Consider the following 23,387-nt stretch of genomic DNA (forward strand, 5'->3'; position numbering starts at 1 on the left):
ATAGAAATCGTTGTGTCTCTCTTACCGTCATAGTAAGAAATATGAACTAAACAGTGTTGAAAGAGAAAACACAAAGCTTTATATTCAAATATAGAAGCTTACCACAGAATCATTTGCGCACGTATATGTGATTGAAGATTCCGAGTTATTGCTGCCGCGCACAAGCATTTGTGATTTCTAATAATTAATCTTACGATATCTCGACTAGATGACGCAAAACTTAAGCTTAATTAATCTGGCGACATCTTGTAAACAGATGTATTGATTTTATTTATCTTATGAAAGACCTCGTCACAATATTTCCCAGTTCAGTAGTCAGAAATTCCCAACGCGCGTGCATATACCGTGATAATGTGTCGCGTGGTTTCTTCTTGTACATGTGTGGTTCTAAAAGTTTTTTTTTGTTTAGATGGAAATTGTATTTTTTATTCCTGAATTGAAAATTAACATAATGTTTTGAGGTGTTATTTCACATTTAATGAATGTTTCTAAATCGTTATCTCCTTTTGCATGTTTTTTTAACATTAACTCCACCTATACTATGTAATCTTTGGGTATCCTGTGTGTGTTGTCACACCAAGATCGTTGAATCGGATAAAGAAACAATATTTTTAATATCCCTCAATCATTGACATAATCAAGAAGCAATCTAATTGATAATCAAGATATCAAAGAATTCTTTATCAATGTTGACAAATTTGGGAAAACATTGGGGATAAAAACTTATGTTTGTTCAAACACAAAACTAAGATAAAATACAAGAAAAGTGACTAATTACATATTTATATTATGGTGAATGTAATGTGCAGTTATGTTGCTCAAAAATATTCCACGGGAAAAAAGAATATTAGTTGAAAATCAAATGCAGTACAATAAGTATTAGAATAATATTTTTTTAATCTACAATGTGAAAAATGTTGGAGAATCACTGCATGGGTCCATGGACGTAATCTGAGATGTGCGTATTTACCATATTATCTCTCTGTTTATTAGTGAATGATGGCGGGGCCGCTTTCTGATATTCTGTAGGTGTCTATTATTTATGTAAAAGACTTTATGGAGTCGGATTCAAACATTTATCTAGTACATGCTTTGGATATCACTAATGAGTTTGTAAAATACATAAAGCCCGCAAGGGCAAGCGGAAAGCTATAAAGATTATTTCAATTGACAAGTTAAAAAGCACCGAATTAGCTCGGGGTACGCTAGTTAACAGAGTGAATTTGTTCAGGCAGCATATGGGTTAAGAAGAAAGACGGTCTTACCTTTCACATTTAAGTGTTTAATCATTACTTAACCCTTCAGGCCTTTGGCACATTGGCCGTTATATTTATGCTTCATTGACCGCTGTCGAGACAGTCGGAGAATTTGTGTGTATTTCCGCATAATAAAATCCAAAAATAAGGTTATTTTCTGAACTTATCTGAAAACTAAAGACTGTTTTTGAAAGGTTATAAATTCTATTTTATAATTAAATTTAAAAAAAATTTAATCAAATTGTGGTCGAAACCTTTGGTTTCACAAATTTGTACATTTTAATTCTTCTAGATGAATATAAAGTGTGGTGTTCTCTTTCTAACACCGTTTAGATCATATTTTTAACCATGACAGTGAGGGAGACATAATGATATCTATGAGGCCATATGATCTGTTCCCAAAAGCGAAAAAAAAGCCCGAGGGGTTAACCGAGTGCAAGAAGTCAATTTGTTTATTTCAGAATTTTAATGCGCCAATCAATGGATCTTGAAAGCACCAAAAAAATAAATTTTCGATTTTTGATTCATACGCAGTATTGAACTTACACAGACGATAATACTATATATGTACAGGATGGGACAAAGACATAAAACCAATTATTGTTGATTAAATATTTTTTATCATTATCATAAAAAAGAAATAATACAATTCATAAAAAAAGTGATGATAACCTGCGGGACCTTTTAAAAAGAATGTACAAATTTGTAGATTTTCATTTATAAACAGTTTATTGTACGATCCTTATCGGTTTTGGAGTTCTTGTTACACCTGCTTATTTTATTGATGTTTTTTTTTAAGTTGAAAATGGAATAATCTGATGTCAAAAGCCTGGTTCAACTAAATTCATTGGGGGTTAAACATACTTTTATGTTGTGGAATTGAACTAGAACAATGAATCAATCAGCTCCATTACACATTTGAACAGTAAGACTTGAGTGTTGAAGTCAGATAAACCAGGCTTTTGACAAATTTTTGTTCAGATATTATATTTGAACCGACGCAGAAGTGGATATGTTTTGGCCTAAACTTTCTGTTGTTGGGCGACCAGTTCTTGCTGTGCCGCCGCCACGTTCTTCATGCCGTCTTGGATGGATCCCAGGTTGGTCTTCCACAGGTGCAGCAGATTCCTCAGTTGCTGCCACTGCGCCTTGCCGAATGTTCTGTGCATTGTGCTTGATACGTGGACTTTCTTGTTGGTTTCATCCATACGCGCTCGAACCAGTTTGGTCTTCAAAACTGAAACAGAATGAGATATTCAAATTTGAGAGCCGCACCAAAAGAGTTTCACCGAAAGGTTAGTTGTTTTATTGATTCTTCAGTATTGGGGAATGTTGTATTGTAGAAAAGAAGTGTGATTAACAAGTTAGGCCATCATCCCAAGGGTCGGTGAGGAATCGACAAAAACAGAGTGCTGTAAGGAACCAGTATACCGAGAGCTCACTGATTTGTAATATTAATATTGGGGCCTGCAAACGGGGGGTGGTCGCTCGTTATTTATTGCATCACCGCCGATTTCACATAATGACCTTCAAATTATCATTTTTATCAAAAACATTTATTTTTGTAAAACAAGGCTTTTAAAATATTCTATGAATTTATTAATTAGGCACATTAATGATACCACATAAAATTCCACAACCCAGTCGTCACTTGACGACTCACTTGACACCCAGTCGTCACTTGATGATTGACTTGACGCCCAGTCATATTTTATTTTTTACATGTTACTCAGTCTTCTGTCAAATAACAATTTATAATAGTTCATATTTTAAATTACCTATTATAAAAGTACCAGAGGCGGGTCTAGGGTTCCAAAGTGAGAGGTCAATCGGAAAAAAATTATTACGAAATTTTAATGCATATTGCTAATGCGTTGTTAATATTATAAAAACGCCAATGTATGTAATTAATTTGCACTCACCTATTCTGAAGCCGGTAGTAAAAAATTGCTCTAATTATTTACACAGATATAGTTGGGGGACAAAATTTAAAGTGACCCACTTTGGTATATGCAATAGCTTCTCATTTGGACGCTAGATGGCACTGGAACCCGCTATTACTTTACGAATCAGCACAAATATTTTAAGCTAAATTAATAATGGGGTAGTTTGATGAATCCCTTTAAAAAAAAATTAATATGCAGCATTTTTTTCATTGACCAAATGACCTCCATAGAAGAGCCGCTACTGAAAAGTAGCCTTATAACGGTACCCGGGATCAATTTGGTAGAGGAAGATCATGACATTCAGTGTAAGGGTTGTAAATGTGGAAACATAAATCTGCAAATACTGACAATTTACTGGCTACAAGCTACAAAATCATAACTTGACATCTGCTATACGCAGAGACCATACAGTATGCATCGCAGAAAATTTCCCACATCCTTACAGCACTCGTTTTATGTTGATTATTTATTGACTCGTGGGACGACAGTCTAAGCTATTGAGATATTATGTAGTCACTCAAGTAATGTGTTCAATGAAAAGTGTCACCACCGAAAGATATATAAAAGAAAGATCATCCGGGGGCGAAATCACGAATTTTAGTAGATCGCTGTCAGTATCTCGGTGGCCAAAATATATTTTGTATGTAACATTTTGATTAGAGGGATATTATATGGCTGCTTCAAAATAGTTGAATAAAACGCTGAGAGAAACATAAAGTTGGGTTTATTAGGGATGGTTACTGTGGTGATAATGTGTAGATATGAGGTTAGCTTTAATACCTTCAATAATGAAAGATTCTACATCTTCTTCGTTGATTTGCAGTTCACTCTGGATAAGTTCAAAGGTCATTTCAGGGTTGCTTTCTGCCAGCTGCATGAAGGACAGGAGTCTCATCTTCTTCATGTTCTGTTCGTGGTTAAGACCTGGAAATAATTATTCAATTTGAATGAGGCAAAAGTGAATGGTTGAAGTAGTCGGGGATGCCCGAGGAAGACATAGCATGATGGAGTGAATCAAATTCTTAAGTAGGGCTTTGTCAAGAGTCAGAATAACAGAATATTATGTAATGGTTTATTGTAAAGGTTTAACAAACCTTGAGAATGCACAAACTCTTTGTGGTTATTGTAGAAGGTCTGGTAGCTTGACAGCTTCTCCGAGACGAAGATGGACAGCAGGTCGTGGATGAGCTCCCCCTCGAGGAAGCGGACGGGCTTGAGGGACAGCAGGGGGTCGAGCAGGAAGGTGTTGGGGTCGGCCAGCGCCGCCACAATGCACTTGATGGCGTCCTCGCGGGCGTACGAGGCATTCTCCGACGTGTACGTGCCCAGAAGCTCAATCATCACCTTGGAAGCCAGTTCACTGGAAGCAACACAATAATTCAATGAATTGTAAGGACAATCAAACATCACAGGTGACCGAAACATTAGTGTCTGCGGCTATCCATGCGCAGGAGCGTGAGGAGTGGAGGAGCTTTAACACTACTAAAGAATACAACTTAAACACAATTTGAACTTACGTATATACATAAAATTGAAAGAAAGTTCTCAGAAAAGAATCGGTAGATTGAGCTGAAAATACCCTGGGAGTAAAATAAAATTTATTCCATCAACAATGTGATTATTATATTATTGAAATGGTTAGGTTAATGGAGTGGGGAAATATAATGTTAGGCAGTGTAAGAGAAAGAGAGCATGCAATGTTGGTTGGCTGTTGGCATGTTGGATTTAATAATCAAAAGGTACTATGCCAGTGGCAACATTGGTTTTCAATCAAATCTACACGGAAGGCATTTCAAATTAATTGTGTATGTATTATCTAGTCAGTTATTTTTGTGAAATCCATGATCACACATGAGACGTTCGTGTATAAAGAATAGCTGTTGATGGGACACATATTATGCGACAGCCAAATAGATCAGGTTAATAGAATAATTAGCTCCCTCAGTGAGTTTCTATCCTAAATATCTATCGTAGAGTCTCCGTCTTGTATTCAATTCCTCATCCGGCAAAATCCTCCATCACAACATTTTACGCTTACCATGGTGATAGTAGGAGATTTTCAAACATTTATTCGTAACCCGGGAATGTTTGTTTTTTATAACAAAAAAAATGTTTAGTCAGTTTGGGGTTTGAAATTTATACTTTGATCTGTATCTAAGAATTAAAACAAGTTCCCACCTCTGGTTATCCTTGAGCACCTCATGCAATAGTCGGTACAGCTTCTGCATCTGCTCCGAGGAGGGCGGGCAGGCGGCGAACTCTTTCTTCAGCTGCTCCACTCCGTCAAACACGTCGCGCACCTGCCCGACACGGCGCGCAATTCCAATCACGTGGTAGTACACGTGGTAGCGCAGCGGCGAGCTGTTCTCCAGGTTCTTGTACAGCCTCCACAGTCTACGAAATAAGAATAAGATTATTTGATTTTCATTATTCAATTCCTCTTAAATTTGAGCATCAAACACATTATACAAATGTATGTACATATTACTGTTGTAGTGACAACAGTCACCTCATATTAACTTTTTCGCCGCTACGCGCATCAATTCATGCGAAAATAATTCGTGCCCCCCACGCTACGCGCATCATATCATGCGTTTCACTTTAGCGGCTTGATACTACGTAAATATGCGACGAATTTAGCAGATAACTGAACCAAAAAATAGTTCAATCCTTTTTCTTACTGACATCTGGCGTTTGCTGGTTAAAATATAATAAATTGTTTACATAAAACATTGTGAAAGCGATGATTCGTTAAATCTTCATTCAGTCATTTGAATGTCGCGCCGCTGAATCGTTGTGTCATCCATAGTATTTCTTAGGTGATCTAATCTGCTTTGATGGACTTATGCGTCGATGTAAAATATTGACCGATTTCTATTTTGCGAATCTTTTTAAGTAATTTATTTTTCTGTGATACATTAGTTTGTTTGTGAACTTAAGTGACGTGACGTGTTTTAAAAATAGTTATTTTACTCAAGACTTTTTGATTGACTTTCGTTTGTTTGTGAACTTGTGACGTGACGTGTTTTAAAAATAGTTATTTTACTCAAGACTTTTTGATTGACTTTATTTTGTGATTTTATTTCTAAATTTTGTGGACAACCTAAATACTAATATATCTGTCTATATTTATAGGCTTACCGTTTATATATCAAAATTGAACTCTCTTAAAAATGGCAAACCCCAGTCTTACGGAAGACGAAATTTATGAAACATTTTTAGACATGGACTCTGATTTAGAAATAAGTGAAGATGATCAAGATATACCAATTACTGAAGAAGTTAGTGACAGTGAAATAAACGCCCCCGGGACAAGCCAAGATCATGACTCTCGTACACCTAACTTAGACTATACCGTAAATGCAGACTGCTTTTCTTCTTGGACCTCTGGTCCATTTATTCCAATAGTTCATGAATTTGATGATTTTGTGTCAGGTTTTGATCCATCCACTTTATTTTCTGGTAATTCATCGGAAATTGACATTTTTGAATACTTCTTGAACAAAGAAATAGTGACAAAAATGGTGATCGAAACTAATCGATATTACATAGCCACCATATCAAAACAAGAACCTTCCCAAAAATCCAGACTTCGTAAATGGGTTGACACATCTGTCGAAGAAATGTACATTTTTTTTGCACTGTTAATGTTAATGACGAGAAACCGACATCTTACTATCGAAGAACACTGTTCCACTGACCCATTGCTCACTAGTACAATTTTCGGAAAACCATGTCTAGGGATCGTTACGAAATTATATTGCGAATGTTACACTTCTCAAACCCCGACACACAAATTACTGGTGACCGACTTTACAAAATTAAAATCCTAACTGACCATAACCGAAAAATGTTCAAAAAAACTTTGATACCTTATGAAAATTTATGCATCGATGAGAGCATAATTGTTTTCAAAGGGCGTTTAATTTTCAAACAATATATACCATCCAAACGTCACCGGTTTGGAATTAAAATGTTTGTATTGTGTGACGTGAAGACGGGTTTTATATTAGACTTCATTATTTATTGTGGCGAAGGGACTGACATAACTGACTCTGAATGTCTCGGAATTTCGGGGGCTGTAGTAACGACACTACTTCAAGATTATTTAAATAAAGGACATAATCTTTTTATTGATAATTGGTACAGTAGCCCTCAACTATATGATTTTCTCCATACTAACAAAACCAATGCATGTGGTACGGTGCGGAAGACACGAAAAGGCATGGCAAAATTTAATAAACTTAAAAAGGGTGAAATGAAAGCACAACATCGTGGACCTCTGTTGGCTTTAAAGTGGTGCGATAAAAGAGAAGTTCACATGCTAACAACCTAACATGACGACTCCATGGACATGACGGGAAAAGTTGATTGGAAAACTCGTCAACCAATTATGAAACCCAAGTACGTTCTAGACTATAATAAGTGTATGGGTTCTGTTGACAAAGTGGACTTGATGTTAAGTAGTATTAATTGCCTGCGAAAAACAATTAAGTGGTATAAAAAAGTGGCCTTCCATATTATTGATCTGTATTTATTGAACTCTCATATAGCTTTTAAATCAATTAAAAATAAAAATGTTAGTTTAGCAGATTTCCAATTAGCCGTAATACGACAATTGTTGCAAAAATATCATGAAACTTCCCGATCTGAGCCTCATTCTCGCTCTTCACACGATTTACCTCTGAGACTAACTGCTAAGGCATTAGCAAAACATATGCCCCACCCAATAAAGGGAAATAATTCTCAAAAACTTCACCGAGCCTGCCGAGTGTGCGCCATTTCTAAAAAAAGGAAAATGTCCCAGTATAAATGCCCAGAGTGCGATGTGACATTGTGTGTGTGGCCATGTTTTAGAAACTACCATGAAAAACAAAACTTATAAATATTTCTCCTCGTGTTAACTTTTTATTAAAACTTTATTTGTTAGTAGATATAATAATAAAAATAATTGTGTTTTGATGATATCGGCGCAGTGGTCCAAATCCCATCAGACCGGGTAAGTAAATACTATAAACAATATAGCAGTGTGCATGCTATGGCGACAGTTCTTGTTGATTTCTTGTGATGGGTCACTGTTTATAATATTATATCTGTATCTTGCGGTTTATTGTTTATTTATGTGTTTCAACAAACTTCAAGAGCATTAATAAAGCTTTTAAGATAAGCCAATCATAAATCTGTCTAGAAATAAGAGATTTATAGCTGTTTCAAGTGGTAGGTTTTGATTTTCAAAGTGAGTACCTCCTACGAGTGTAATATTCGGTACATTTGATCGCGGTGAAAAGGTTAATGTATTTACACTTCCCCCCTCCCCCTTTATCAACCAACCATGTGATTAATAATAATAATAGCTACGTCACTGTGGATTTGTATCGTTTTAGCACTACAGTACTATTAACCACTCGGAACATTAGAACGTCAAAAGACGTAAATATGATAATAGCGGTCAAGACATTAGTACGTCTTTTCACGTAAACGCGCGAGATTTTACAAAAATCGATTTATTTCCATCACTAGTATACGGATTGCCATGATTTAGAAAACAGAGTATCGATAATGAATAACGCTACGCGTCTGCATTCAAGAATATCTATGGAATGTAGAGGTGCTTTATCTGAGTCGATTGAATCTGTCATCTTGTTCGTTCATAATTTATTGCGTTTTTAAATAATTTATTAAAAATATTTTAGTTTGGACGGTTAATATTTTGAGGTGACTAATAGTTTTTAATTATATTTCTTCAATGTATAAAGTGTTATTTCTTTATGATACTCAGAAAAAAGTACATTTTTCACAGCTTTGAAATAATGGTCAGCGATTTTTACATATTTTTGACATTTTCTGAAAATGTATATTTAGACACGCAAATATTTACGTATAACAAAACAATACGATAGTGAATTTCATAATCTTTCCAAAACATTTTTTAGAATGAGGCTACGTTTCCCAAAACGTGAGTTATGAAGCTTTTAACAAAACTCGTGAATAACACAAAAATTTTCGCGTTTTGACAGTTCGCAAAGGAACACAAAGTAAATAAAAGTCCTTTTCTGAGAGGTTAAAAGAGAATACTTCATCAAAGATGCACTACAAATGTTGCATAAAGAAATTTAGGACTGTAGCGCCAATACACCAACCATCTCACCATATTTTTGTTATTTGTTTTTGGGGTGTTATGCCAAAGACTCAATTCGTACCTTGTAATATTTATACGATTTAAAAAAAGTGAATATATAGATAGCGCAACTCTGTTGACTTTCTCCATAACTTAATACTAACTAAAATATCCCACACATAATTTCTCCGCAGGCAAAGGCAGAATACACTTTCAAATTCGCTAGAAATGAATTTATAGATAACCGACGTAACAACTAGCGTCGAGTCGTTCATGAACGAACCTCACCATTGAGCTAGCTCTTTTTGATGAGCCGAATTTGTATGACTCCCGGTAAATCGTGCCACGGCTCAATTGAATGGTTACTCTTTTTTATCAGGAGATATTTTAGAAAAAATAGTAGCGCCATTCAAATTATCCAAGTATTAATTGTTGTTACACACATCTGCACTTACTAATTACCAAGCATCTTATTTTTCTCATTATACGAGGCAGCTTACTATCATTCATATTCATACTCTTATGCTCGGAGCCATATCGGGCGAGTCTCAGTATTCTCATTGCTCATGCGCTCTGAGCTCACAGCTCCTGTTCAATTATTCGGTCGTTCAATTGAGACGACTCTTTGAGTCGTATGAAAATATTGAGCCGGTACCATGGCTCAGTCTCTTAATAAAATGAGTCATGATCCATACCTACTTCGGGCACAGACACTACCCAACATACTTATACAGGGTGTATCGGCAAGTACCCGACAAACTTTAACCAGCTATTCCTCAGCACATTTGGAGTAAAAAATTTTATGGGCGCTTTGCTGTCCGGTAACATTTTTTTTCCATTAAAAACAAAAAATAAATAAATAATCCACACTCCGTCACTGTCATTTGCCTTGTTTCTCGCGTTCAACAGCTGTTATTAGCAAGTGCGTCAAAAAGTGTCCTCGCTCTTTCGTACACACTAAATAATAATAGTTAAAAATGAGACGAATGGTGCTGTGCCATTTCGTTGTGATTATAAAGCGCGCCAACGTAGGTACGTACGTACATTATTCAACGAAACTCGAACAAAATATTGCCAGACGGATTTTCAAACTTTGACAAAGGATAAAACATTGGTGACATGTGGTGAAAATATGAATAGTAAATTTTTTATTAAAAAAAAATGTTACCGGACAGCAAAGTGCCCATAACATTTTTTACTCCAAATGTGCTAAGGAATAGCTGGTTAAAGTTTGTCGGGTACGTGCCGATACACCCTGTATATAAGTGTGTCGCTTCTTTGGCAGAGGAATGAATGCCACACAACTCTATCATGGCATATATTCTTTTTCGTTGTTTGATTTTGTTATTAAAACCTTTGACATGACCCAACTGAAGTAATTGATTCACTTGATCATGACACATCTTCCTGGGGCGTCCTTAACTTCTTCTTCCATTCAGTTTCGCTTTACATATTCTCTTGACACTCCTTTCTCTGTCCATCAATTCTAAATGTGAAAAATCTATCTTCTAATCTAATCTTAACTTTGTTCACTATGCTTCTATTGGTATTTTAAACTCCTTGGATTTTGCCGTTCAATCAAAATCTACAAAATCTTAATTGAATGTTTATCAGATAACAGCCCCATGTAAAACTACATACTTTAATGCTAATTAATACTTTTGACCTAGCTTTCTGACGAAATTTATATTGTAAAACAATATAATTAATGAAGACTGTCACCTATAAAAGAATAGAAAGCTTGATTACAATGCATAAAACTGCATCACGGCATTATTATAACAACAAACTTACGATTGGAGTGCGACCATTCCCAATTTTTGTCCTGGTGCTTTAGCTAACTTTTCACTGAAAGCAAGAATTAAATTTTCTCCGCGGTCAAGAGAAATCTGAAAAGGAAAATGTTGCTAAATGAATCTGTTAATTTAAATGGACTATAAGCAATACAGCTTAATTACTTGCTTTAAGAGTGTTATCATAATTTAAAAACAGTGTTTACAATAAAAATAAATATATACCGTAGAGTGGCAGAAGCAAATATTCAATAAGATTGACTTTATTTTTGTTACATCTGCAACAGATAAATAAAAATGTTTGTATACTTACGGAAACCATAATCGAGACAATACTGTTGAGGATGGCATCGATTTCATCTTCGTTTCCACTCTTGAAGCAAGTGTCACAGACACCTACAATTTTGTGTAAATCATCTTCAATTCCCTTTGCCGACTTCTCCTCGGAGATTTCTGCTCCGAGACTTTTAAAATACTTTCTGAGTTCTTGCGCCTGAAATTCGAAATACATATCAAATAAGTTTATCCATGACACGACAAATACGAGTTTAACATAAAAAATGCTAGTAATGAAGTCCTCAAATTTGATTGGGTATTTTGACAGTCAATGTTGTTTCTCAATCTATAATGGAAACGGATTTTAAGTTTCCGGAATAAATTTGTAATTTTAAACGAAATGTGCAACTCACATTTCAATATTTATATTTCCATATGCATAAAATAGACGACATACAAGTGTGGAAATAACCATAACCTACAAATCGGCATATTGACTGTTTCTAGGTTTAGAAAGCAAGATTAATGAAATTATGATGCGAAATACCTGGTCTTCGAGAGACAGGTCCATAAACACGGCAGGACCCTGCATTTTGTGAATAGTTTTGTTCGATAATGTTAAAAAACAAGGGAAACTGACGTTAACCAAACTACTCAAAATGGCGCTCAACGTGGAAGACGTAGTAATCTGTTTTAGGTTTTAACAACCAACCTGTCAAAAGTAGAACTCATTATTACCGACTGTTATTAGTTTTTTGCAAGCCTTTTTACTTATGGAGGTTCGAGTCCTCGATATTTTCGATATTGCGTTAATATTTTATTTTCACAGATGGCCGAAAAAATCCCATTCGTTACCACTACTTCTTGAGGCCCATACACAGATAAATAATATTATTTTCATTTTATTTGGCCAATAATTTAGTCCATTTCCAATATACTAGATTCTATTGTTGATTTCAATTAGATTTAGATTGATATAACTAGCTTTAGTCACACACAAGTTTGATTTCTAGTTTAAAGTATGATAATTTCGGATAAGTTATTAGTTCGCCGAGTTTTCTAACCATTGCTAGTATTTAATCACTAAAGTGGATAGTTATAGAGAGGATGGTGAAATAATTAGATTAATTATTTGATTTTTTAAAACTATATAATTTTTTTACAAAAAATTACAAAAAGTTAGGTAATCTTTCTTATTGTTTTATTAGAAAAATACATATTCATGCCAACAATCTTTTTCAAGTATAAACCTTATAAAAAGGACATTGAGAAATCGTCTTAGTGACGAGAACCTGGAATCGTGCCTGAAATTTAAAATAACTACCTGAAGCTAAACTTTCAAAGGATGCAAGGCTCTGAAAATGTTACATGCTCCGTACGTGATAAACATGCAGTTTTATTCATCATACCCAGTATTAATCGACTTATTTGACAATTTGGCTCTCGAAAGAAATCTATATCGTTGTATTGATGATGTTTGACTATTTTGACTAATGAATTTACCGACCACGGGCATACGGAGCCTAAAACAATCGTTTGCCGTGCTAACCTTAAAGCTCAGAGTAACAATATACAGCTTAAAATAACACTGTTACTCTAATGCTACGTATATATACGCGAGCCGAACTGCCGAGCTGAACCTTAATTTGTGGGAAAGTATAGAAAGTAACATATGTGTATGAAAAGCTAACTGAGCCTCGAATTACGGGAAATGAACGAAGCAACTGCACTTGCACAAATTGCGGTTGTTTCGTTCCTTTCCCATAAGTTGAGGTTCAGATCGGCAATTCGGCTTGCGTACCTATGTATACGGTGCTAACTTATTACCTTTATTAAAACAGCACTTAACAAAATCATCAAATGACCTTAAAAATTGTCTCTATAATAAAATTGTATTTTTGTTCACATTTTTTTTTTCTTTAAAAAATACTTGATTCTATACCTAGGTAGTTACTTAGGTTTATCTAGCCACGGAATAGGATGTGGGCAGATAAATATTAGCTACCAACTTTCTTTAAAAAAATCGCCCTATTCGTGATTACAGAGAAATCTTAAATGTCAAAATACTTAAATTATGTCCCTTTGAAGATAAAAAAAGACTATAAAAATCGCAACGAGTTTGTATGCTTAATGTATCGGACAATAGCTGAAAAGTTTTATCCTGACAATGGCCGAATGAGCTTCTGTAACTCGTAAATGCCACGATACTAATGGGTTGCACGCAGTATTTGTTACTTGAAATAATAAAGAGGTAGGACATATAACTTTGGCGAAAAGGCAAAAACACAAAAGATTTTTTATACCGGCAGACGCAACATGTTAACGATAGATTATCGACTTGTAAAGGATTCATTTGCCAGGACCGCAGTCGGGAGCTATTCAAATCAGGATAATCAGACAGTTCAAGTTTTAGTATGACTAGGCATCGACTTATATTTTATATATCCTTACCTGCGTTTGTAAGAATCGTAGAAAACGGTTCATTTATAAAAGAAGGTTAATTAAAAAAATACGGTCATTTGTAGATTTTTTGTGATTTTTTTACCAAACCATTTAAGTTGGTAGGTTGAGTGAAAAGAAGCAAACTCAAAAAAAAATTTAAATAACTTACGAGCGTATTGCCCGCTGACCGAAATAATGCAGCATGGTATTACAAGTTCATTCATTCGAAATAAATTAAAATCTGATTATAGATTATAAGCTTTTAAGTTAACTTTAGGGAAGTATAGATTTTTGTCATTTTATAGTCTTGTTGCATCCTTTTCGTCCTAACCAAGTTATGTATTATTATTATTGTTATGAAATGAGAGCTTATTTTAAAACAATATTAGTAAGTATATACATTTAATGCTGAATTATTTAACAAAACAGCATTAAATTATATTAAATTAAGTATTGCTAATTTATTGAGAATCTCTTCAAATTATTCGTAATCCGGATAAAAACGGGATTGCAGGACCTTAACAAATGAATTGATAGGTTTCGTAATAAACTTTCAGTAAACTCACTTTTTTTTGTATTATCACGATGTTGGAACACGTGCTCATAAAAATCCGAATATATTCTCATTTAGTCAGTATAATCAAGGCTTCATGAACACCTGTTCCGATATATTAGGAATTTACTAAAAGTTTTGCAGGAAACGGCCTCCAACTCCGTTTTTAACCGGATTACCAATAATTTGAAGAGATTCTTAATACATAAGCAATACTCATTTTTCTCCGTGTACCAGGTACCCAATGTGGGTGAAATGTTTTCTAGTTTTCAATGAGTAAATTTGGATAACGTTAATCTTATTATTTTTACTATCATATTTTCAATCTTGACATTTTGTCTCGCGTTTTGAAGCTTTTTTGTAAGAAAACGATTCGTTTATTTGGAAATTAATATATTTGGACCTAGATACCCACTTATTAATATTGAGGTATATAGATAGAGCCAGCTTTGGCGTTCGAAGTATGGGCCACGCATATCGGATCATTGTCCGATGTGAGATATCTTGGGCTTCAGTCTGCTACAAGCGCTCGCCGGGCCCAGGTCTCCGGCGATAACTTCGAAATGCACGGTGAGATATTGTACAAGTCGTACTGGAAAATATAGGAAAAGCAATGGTAGGTATAACCTACCATCGATAAGTAGGGTTTTACCAAAATTAGTAGTAGAGTAAATTGAATTAACTCGCGAAGCATTTGCGCCGCCGCTGGTCACCTTCGACTCATCCGTTAAGTTCGTCCGCGGAAGGAAAGATTCGGGCCACATCGAGAGCCGCCACTTGTTTTACTTCAATTTAAGTATCATAAAGCTAACTTGACGTGAATTTTCACAAATGCCGCCATATAGAAATAGCTGGATCAGGTTGAAGTTTTGAGCCGAAAACTGATTAACTGACCGAAATAAACGAAGATACTTGATTAAAACAACTGCTTTCAGTAATCGATAAAACTCTTAACCTAAACTTTCATGGATAGGAGAACGATGTAATTTGATTTAAACAAACAGGCTCTCTTCCTGTCGAAGCCTAAGTCCCGCCCTGGCTATTGGTCACTCTGACAAAGGGGAACCTTTGTTCGCCTGACACACATAAATATAAATGATAAAGTAAAGGGAAGTCACAAACTCCTGGCAGGCCAGAGAGACCTACCTACCTCACCCACCTACATTTTAAACTTTGCTAGAAAAAAATAGCCAAAGGGTAGAGACGGCCAGCAGAAGCCTTTGTATTAAAGGAAATAAATTATTAGTTTTGCTTCTCCTTCTCTTGGACTCCTAGGAAATGGCGGCGATTATTGTTTCTGACTGACGTCTTCACAATTTATTGCGAGGATAACCTTTCTTAGGGAGTTACAAAAGGTCTATAATGGAGGTGTCCATTGCGTCTTGCTTCGGGTTTGAGACCGGCTGAACTAAATGCCATTGTTGGATGGATTTTAAATTTGCGCATATGCTTTTGAATTTGGTTAGGTAAATAACTACACAACATTTCTGAAATGGATTAAAACGGGTTGGTTTTGCTTTTGTTCCATAAAGCAATATAATTTATTGGTTTGTACCTGTAGTTAGTTTGCATATGTTCGTCTGCGAGTGAATTTTGGCGCCTTTGTAAAAGTTTTTTAAAAATTAAATGGTACACTGATAAAATAGAGTTTTTTTAATTTATTAAGAATTTCTTCAAATTATTCATAATCCGGTTAAAAACGGGATTGCGGGCCCTTGATAGATTTCCTTATAAACTCTTGGCAAAATACGAATGTATTATCACGATGTCGGAAAACGTGTTCATAAAAGTCCTAATATTTTCGCATTTCGTCATTATGTATTATTAAGGCAAATGCAGGTAGATGAACATGTGTTCCGATTTATTAAAAATTTACGAAAAGTAGTGGTGGCGGGTTCATATCCCGGCGTGCGCAAGTAATTTTTATTTGATTAATTTGTTTAATTTCAAATTTCGTATATTTGCGATACGTTCCAGAGTGGAAGATACTCTAAAAATCGACCTGATTTAAGACCGTGTTGAAATAATGTGGGGCACGCGATAGTCATGTCTCCCGACCATGTACTGAGCATATTCCATTAAAATACTGGTAGAACAAGGACAGCATTTCCGCCTGACGGCTGTGCTCCGAAGAATGCAATCCTTTTGGTGAATCTATTAAACGAACCGCCCGTTTCTGCACTGAGTCAAGGGTTTTTATTTTATTTTTATTTTGGGGCTCTAGACCAGAGATGGCTGCGAATTTCAACAGTGGCCAAAGTATGTTGATACTAATAATAATATTTTTATGATTTATATAGCGCCGTTTTTGTGCAAAATCACCTTCTACCTTTCACTATACTGAATATAATATTGTTACTGTTAAAACAACATTATATCGACTTTAATTCTACTTCGTTTATCATTGAATCTTCGAATCATCTAAATGCGTTTAAGATTGGCGATTGATTGATTTTATTCATTAATTTAATTCATTTAACATATAATATATCCAGCTAACAATAAATCCACCCTAATATAATAGAACTTCCTTCTTCTTCTGGCGTTAGTAAGATTAAATTGTTAATTTTAATTTTAGTTTTAAGTTGCCAAATATGTAAATACTCGTGTATATGTCGTTAAGATAGTAGTTATAGGCCTTAGTCGTAAGTCACTAGATATAAGTCTTAGAGATAAGTCAGTAGTTCTAGTATTAAATATTTAAGAAATATATTTGCACAGCGCCCTTGAGGTGATTTCTCACGAAAACGGCGCTATATAAATTAGCCAAATATTATTATTAAATATTATTATTTCAGTGCAAAGATAATGCGTTAAGTCTTCCTCGGAGGTCCCCGTCTTTTTCTACCGTTCACTACTTATTACCTGATTTTTACTGTTGAAAAACAACATTTATTCGATTTTAATTCGAATCGTATGTACAAAAATAAGTGCGAGGAAATTATCTTAGACCAAAAATATATACCTGGTGAAAAGTTAAAGAGATTCTACCTTTCAAACTTCAACTGGACTTCTAACTCGGTCACGAGCTTGCGACCGGCCCGATGTGTTTTTTTTTCCAGAAAAGTGTCCATATTAGACAATCTTACGTTTCCTACGAACCTTGATTGTCGCATCATTTATCGGTCCTTACCCAATTACAAGCTAAGAAAATAGTACCTACCTACTTATTAGTTTACTACGTTTTTTGTATTCATTTTTCAAGAACTAAGTAGTTTTCATTCCTTATAGATCACACGAAATAAATTTAATTGCGTTGCGAGTTTGGCCTGAAAGCGGAATGTATTCTACAGCAGCCTGTCTTAGGCGATAAAAGAAACGCAATTAAAAAGGATTCGAAACCCCGCGAACTGTGAGATTTGTGTAAGGAAAATAATGTTTCCATTAAAAGGAGGCTTCCCGTGCTCGTCTAGAGAGAGAGAGAGACGCAGAGTGCAAGGAGTGAGGTACTGGGCGCTCGCCACGGAAGCTTTACATCAAAGGATTGCCATGAATGTTTTATGAAGTTTGATGAAAATGAAAGGAAAGTCTTCTTACAAGTGAGGCACTGAGAGATGATAAAGTGAAAATACTCTGCTTTCCCCCTTTTTCTTTTGAAAGCTCTCACTTTGAGCTCCCTGCCAACTTGTAATCCTCCATCCGTAAATGTTTGCGAACATGTTCAATTTTAGACGCTGACTATTCCATTTAGTCAAAGATACTTATTCTCCATAGAAGATTTTTGTGCTTTTTGAGTATGAACGTTTTTTCGCCGTTATCATTAATATTTTTGTGGGTCTCGATATTTGTCTGCTCGAGAAGCTTAAACTCTCATATTGTATGCTGAGAATCTGAAGTATTTCAAACATGTCATCCAGAATTCAGTTGGTACTAGATAGATAACTAGTCTACCAGAGGCGTTCCGTGATGTACCACCACACTTTGTAAGAGAAATAAAACAAATAGATAGAGCTACATGAAAATGATGACACAAAGAAATGGTGATATTATTGAAGAAATGAATACATAACTGTTTGTCGGCTTAGATAGTTGTCTACAGTACATACATGGGGATGCATTAAAAACTCTGATTTTGGTCATTTGTATAATAAAGCCGTTTTTGTGAAAAACACCTACAGGGCACCTTATTATATTTATTCAATGGGCTTTTACATAAAAATCATAAAATAAATTGAAAACAAGAGTATAACAAAGATGAAAAAGATTAAAAAAAGGAAAAAAAAAATTACATGAACTAAAAAATGCTGAACTAGTTTTGATTTTTGTTTGTGTCTAGATTTAAAACTAAAATATCAGCGAGATACCTAAAATCATTGCCCAGCCTATGTACCCTCTCCATAACAGAATTGAATACGAAGTTATTGTTGTGAAATAAAATAATAATAAATAATAATAATACTTGGATGACTTGTATAGCGCCGTTTTGGTGCAAAAACATCTCAAGGGCGCTCCTTATATTCCTTTTAGTATGTTTGGGAGGTACGTGTAGTGATAACAAAAGTAATGGGCGTCTAATCTCTTTTCATCGTTTTAATTACATTGCTGGAGAGAACGATCTTAGTTGTTCTAAGCAGCGACATGTTTCTAATTTTATAAAATTTTTGGTCTAGATGAAGAATTTTCTTATGGTAGGTATCTTAAAATATTTACTATTCTTTTATATTTATTTTAAGACATAAAATATTTATTTAATTGAGAAATCTTAAAGTACGTTTCCCGTTGTACGAGGATGATGCGGTGCTTATTTCCAACAGTATGGAAGATCTACAATCTCTCGTGTCTAGGATGAATGAAGTATGTATGGAAAATGAGTTAATGATTAATATAAGAAAGTCTAAAGTCATGTTGTTTGAAAGAGAGAGTTAGAAAAGAGTGTGCAATACAATTGTGAATGGTGAATACTTGGAGCAGGTGGATGAGTTTATTTATTTGGGAAGTATGTTTACGATAGATGGAAAGTCTGACAGAGATATTGAAAGAAGTGTAAATGCAGGAAACTCCATTAATGGAGAACTGAACTGAACTGAAAAAAATATCCAAAGATGCGAAGCTAGCAGTCCACAGTGGAGTGCTGGTACCTACCCTGATGTACGGCAGTGAGGCATGGAACTGGCAGAGAAAGGACGAAAGTAGTCTGAATGCTGTAGAAATGAGGCATATGTTTGTAAAATCATGCAAGGTAAGTGTAATGAATAATATTTTGAAAGAGACGCCTAGATGGTTTGGGCATGTAGACTGTAGAGCGATTTAATGTGAATAGTGCGACACATAACTAACATTATTTATCTTTCTTCTTGTTTAATTTTACCGTAAAATTGTTTAAGGTAATATTTAAAAAAAAGTACCTACTTAAATATTTTGAAATCAATGCAATTCAATGTTATCTAAAATTAAAGCATATAAAATATATCGATTGGTAGGTAGGTAGGTCACCTTATGAGACCATTCACTTTTAATTGATTATTAACACTTCTTACTGATATTCAGTGGCGTAGCTATAGTATTCACATGGGGGTGGGGGGGGGGGGGGGTAGGTTCGACATAGGTACATCTATTTACACTACATTGATAAAAGGGATAGTGCAAATGTAGTATTTTCCAGGAATGTAATCTACTAGTACTTTTCTCTTCAGACTGATTGGGGGGGGGGGGTGAACCCCCTAACCCACCCCATTTATGTGCCCTTGCTGACATTTAAGCCCCCGCATTCCCAATTTCTACCGATTTATAACAAGTTTCTCTTTAATTCCGTAAGTTTGAAAAAAAAGTTATTTTTGAAGATAATATCTTTACATTTGGTATGCTGAAATGTAAATTTTATGAAATTCAGTCGATACAAAAAAAACGCAAAGTGAGTTTTTTATTTAACATGTTATAGGCATGAAAAAAATTACAGTGTATTTTTAAATGCAACTAAAAAAAATGTCGAGAGATTTTTGCTCTATTTGCAACGAGTCGTGTTTTATTAAATATTTTCGCTTATTTATTGCGCGCTCCCTCTAACATTAGTATAAATAACTTTCCCTTTCAAACCATCTTTGAACGCTTACTAGGGGGCCTTAGTGATATTTGTATATAAAACCTCTAAAATAAAGGTAGGTAAAATAACGACGTGCGATAAACCTTGAATTGTGATGCCGTAAGATAAAGGATTAAGCCTGGAACAGACCACGCTATAAGCGAGCTATATTTGCGTGGCTTTGCCTATTACAGCATATCGCTCGCTATACATTCCTATTAGTAGTGTATGGCGAGCGATACGCTCAAATAGGCCAAGCCATGATGCGAGTAGCGTAATGTGTCACCTACCTTAGTAACAAATAACAACCCTTCCAGTAGGGGTTGCGACTAAGTCAAGCGTTTCTTATTTTCACGAAGATTACTTGAGCGTATTTAAGAACTTCCTCTGTTGATTCGCTGAAAGAATCGAATCCTGATTGTTGAAGATTCTGATGGCTTAACATTTTCAGTTTGTTATTTTTATTTCTACTACCAAAGGTTCTAAATGTGTAAAAATCACAAACTAAAATCTTAAGGTAAACATGTCCTGCAAAAACAAATGAATTATAGAACAGGTTTAAATAATTGTGTTAGTAAATTTTAACAGAATAATACCGTAGTATGTTATGTTATCGCTTGCAAAAACAAATACTGAAGAAAAATTAAACATAGTTTTGAAGAAAGCAACCAGGCTACAATTTTTATCAAAACAAATATATTGTGTCATCCGACGGAGTAAGGTAAATTTTATTACTGTAACTAGCCAGACAACAAAAATTAAAAGTAATCGACCTATATCGTCGAAATATTTGTTGATTTTATTTTGTTTCAGCGCTTACGACACAAAACAGCCAGAGTCAAATGATCGATTTCAGCAATATTCATAAAATTCGAACAATTATATTTAGCTAATCAGCAGAAAACGTTCACGGCGCTTGTAATTACATATACTTAGGTCGGGTTGTTTCATAGAATTTGAACAATCCATCAAATTTCAAAGTTGATTTTCAAGTTTTGTGAAGGTTCTATTCAAGTTGTTATTATATCATTATTAACCAGTTGTTTCACAAAACTGAAATGATTAATTGTTCAAATTCTGTGCAACAATCCGTTCTTATTGTTTTTGGTGGCTCAGACTGTTTTCTGAAGAATGCAAATATTTCACACAGTAGGGTCAGACAGTTGATTGCAGAACATACACAAACTAATACGCATTCTACAGAAAACTGCCAGACATGAAAAACATCAATATATCTAAAATCTTAACTTATATTATATTATTTATAACTTTTTGAAGTAAAAAAACCTTCTCGGTGTTGGGTACATTTGATTATTCAATCTTTAGACAAAAATGCCTCCATCTCGGTTTGAGTTATTGTGGCTGGCTACTTTCTGTATAACTCAGTTCAATTCTTCTTTATTGCCATCTACAACTGTTTATGCTTTTTTATTTGTTAAGTTTTGTGCAATTTTCTTGTGTGTTGTCATAACATTTTATGCCTTAACTTAATGAGCACGGCAAATAAAAAGGTTAATATTGCCAATAAATATAACTAGTAGACGAATATAAAAAAATAATTATACTATTCTGAAATAGACATATAAATATTACTAGTAGTTTTAGGTACTATCCAACGTACGAAATTTGAATAATCAGAACAGTTCAAAAGTAAATACCAAACTATATATACATAACTAACACGTCGTAGAGACGTAGAGAGGATAGCCCGTCTAATAACTCTTGGTACACTTCTTGCTTTATTCACATTCAAAGATTGTCTCATACATCCCGTACTTTTTTAAGCTGTCATACCCTTAAATTAAATATACCATTCCTAAGAGAAAGTCCAATTATATCCAATTTTCCAATTATGTCCTAAATCCTGTATCTAAATTTCACAAATAAAATAAATGAACAATTAGTTAATGTTAATTAATTGTTAATCTCAAGTAACCTACCAGGTAAGTATTGTACTGTATATAATCTCCATATAGGTATAGTTAGTAAAAACATAGATCATTGTAGAAATGTATATATTTGTACAGCGCCCTTGAGGGGGTTTTGCACAAAAACGGCGCTATACAAATATTATTATTATTAATATCCTCTTTTGTTATTTTGACGTTTGACATGACACATGAACCGGATCAAGTATGTAGCAAAGTAAGCTAGGAACTTACTCAGTTACCAAGAACAACTTCATGTTTAATAATTAGTGAATGCTGTCAAAGTCGTCTAATAAATTAATTGTACTTATCTGAGTAGTCCGTAGTTGCAGTGATATTTGAGGAACTTTTGTGTAAATAGCATATCCCATTGACAGTACCAAAACAATGTTATGCGAAATAATCACACATCGTCACCTTTTTACACAAGCAGCTCCCGATGAAAGGAAAGGCACCGACGCGTTTCAGTAAAGTGCAATCGGTTTGTCTTCCTGAATCGTCCAGCCCCAAAACACGTACAAGAACACTAAATAGCTACAGAGACAGTAATCCTTTATCGTACAGCCTTTTAGAAAGCATTTAACCCAGCGTTTATTTGTAAAATATTGTGGAACACGCTACAATACACTCTTGCCACAAAAGGATTACGTTTTGCAGTAATTCTTTCGGCTTCTTGTGTACGGAAACTGGCGATGAACCAACTGATATTCCAGTAGCTCAGTATCGCCATCTATAGATGCTAGATACTGGTCATGTTGTTATTATATACGTCACATATCAAATGCAATACTTTTACCTCAATGCAATGTACAGTGTATGACCATTATGTTAATATATTATTGTCTGTTAGCGGTAATCTGGATAAGATTATTTTGTATGTAACACAGAGCACCGCTTGTAGGCAATATTCATAGTATTTACACTTTTGTGTATTTTAAAAGAAGGCACATAACAAAGAAATTATTGTAGAAATAATCGTAATAATCTTCTTTTCACGTGACCAGCTTCACGAAAAGATCGATTAACAAATAATAAAAAGGTAATTTTAAAATTTGC

The 23,387-nt window shown here is 34.6% G+C and overlaps 1 protein-coding gene across 1 annotated transcript; it reads right to left on the reverse strand.

The window, feature by feature from the left end:
* Positions 1-1,853: 1,853 nt before the first annotated feature.
* Positions 1,854-12,069, reverse strand: eIF3m (eukaryotic translation initiation factor 3 subunit m). The gene is made up of 7 exons (XM_089631634.1): positions 11,937-12,069; positions 11,427-11,606; positions 11,115-11,209; positions 5,381-5,596; positions 4,297-4,562; positions 3,983-4,126; positions 1,854-2,493 (listed from the first exon to the last, which is right to left on the reverse strand). The coding sequence occupies exons 1-7, from the start codon at positions 11,979-11,981 to the stop codon at positions 2,279-2,281; spliced, it is 1,161 nt and encodes a 386-aa protein (XP_089487760.1). The 5' UTR covers positions 11,982-12,069; the 3' UTR covers positions 1,854-2,278.
* Positions 12,070-23,387: the final 11,318 nt, after the last annotated feature.

Source organism: Hesperophylax consimilis, chromosome 5, assembly GCF_061612785.1.
Source record: "Hesperophylax consimilis isolate HC1 chromosome 5, BYU_Hcon_1.0, whole genome shotgun sequence".
In the NCBI taxonomy this organism is placed as follows: Eukaryota; Metazoa; Arthropoda; class Insecta; order Trichoptera; family Limnephilidae; genus Hesperophylax; species Hesperophylax consimilis.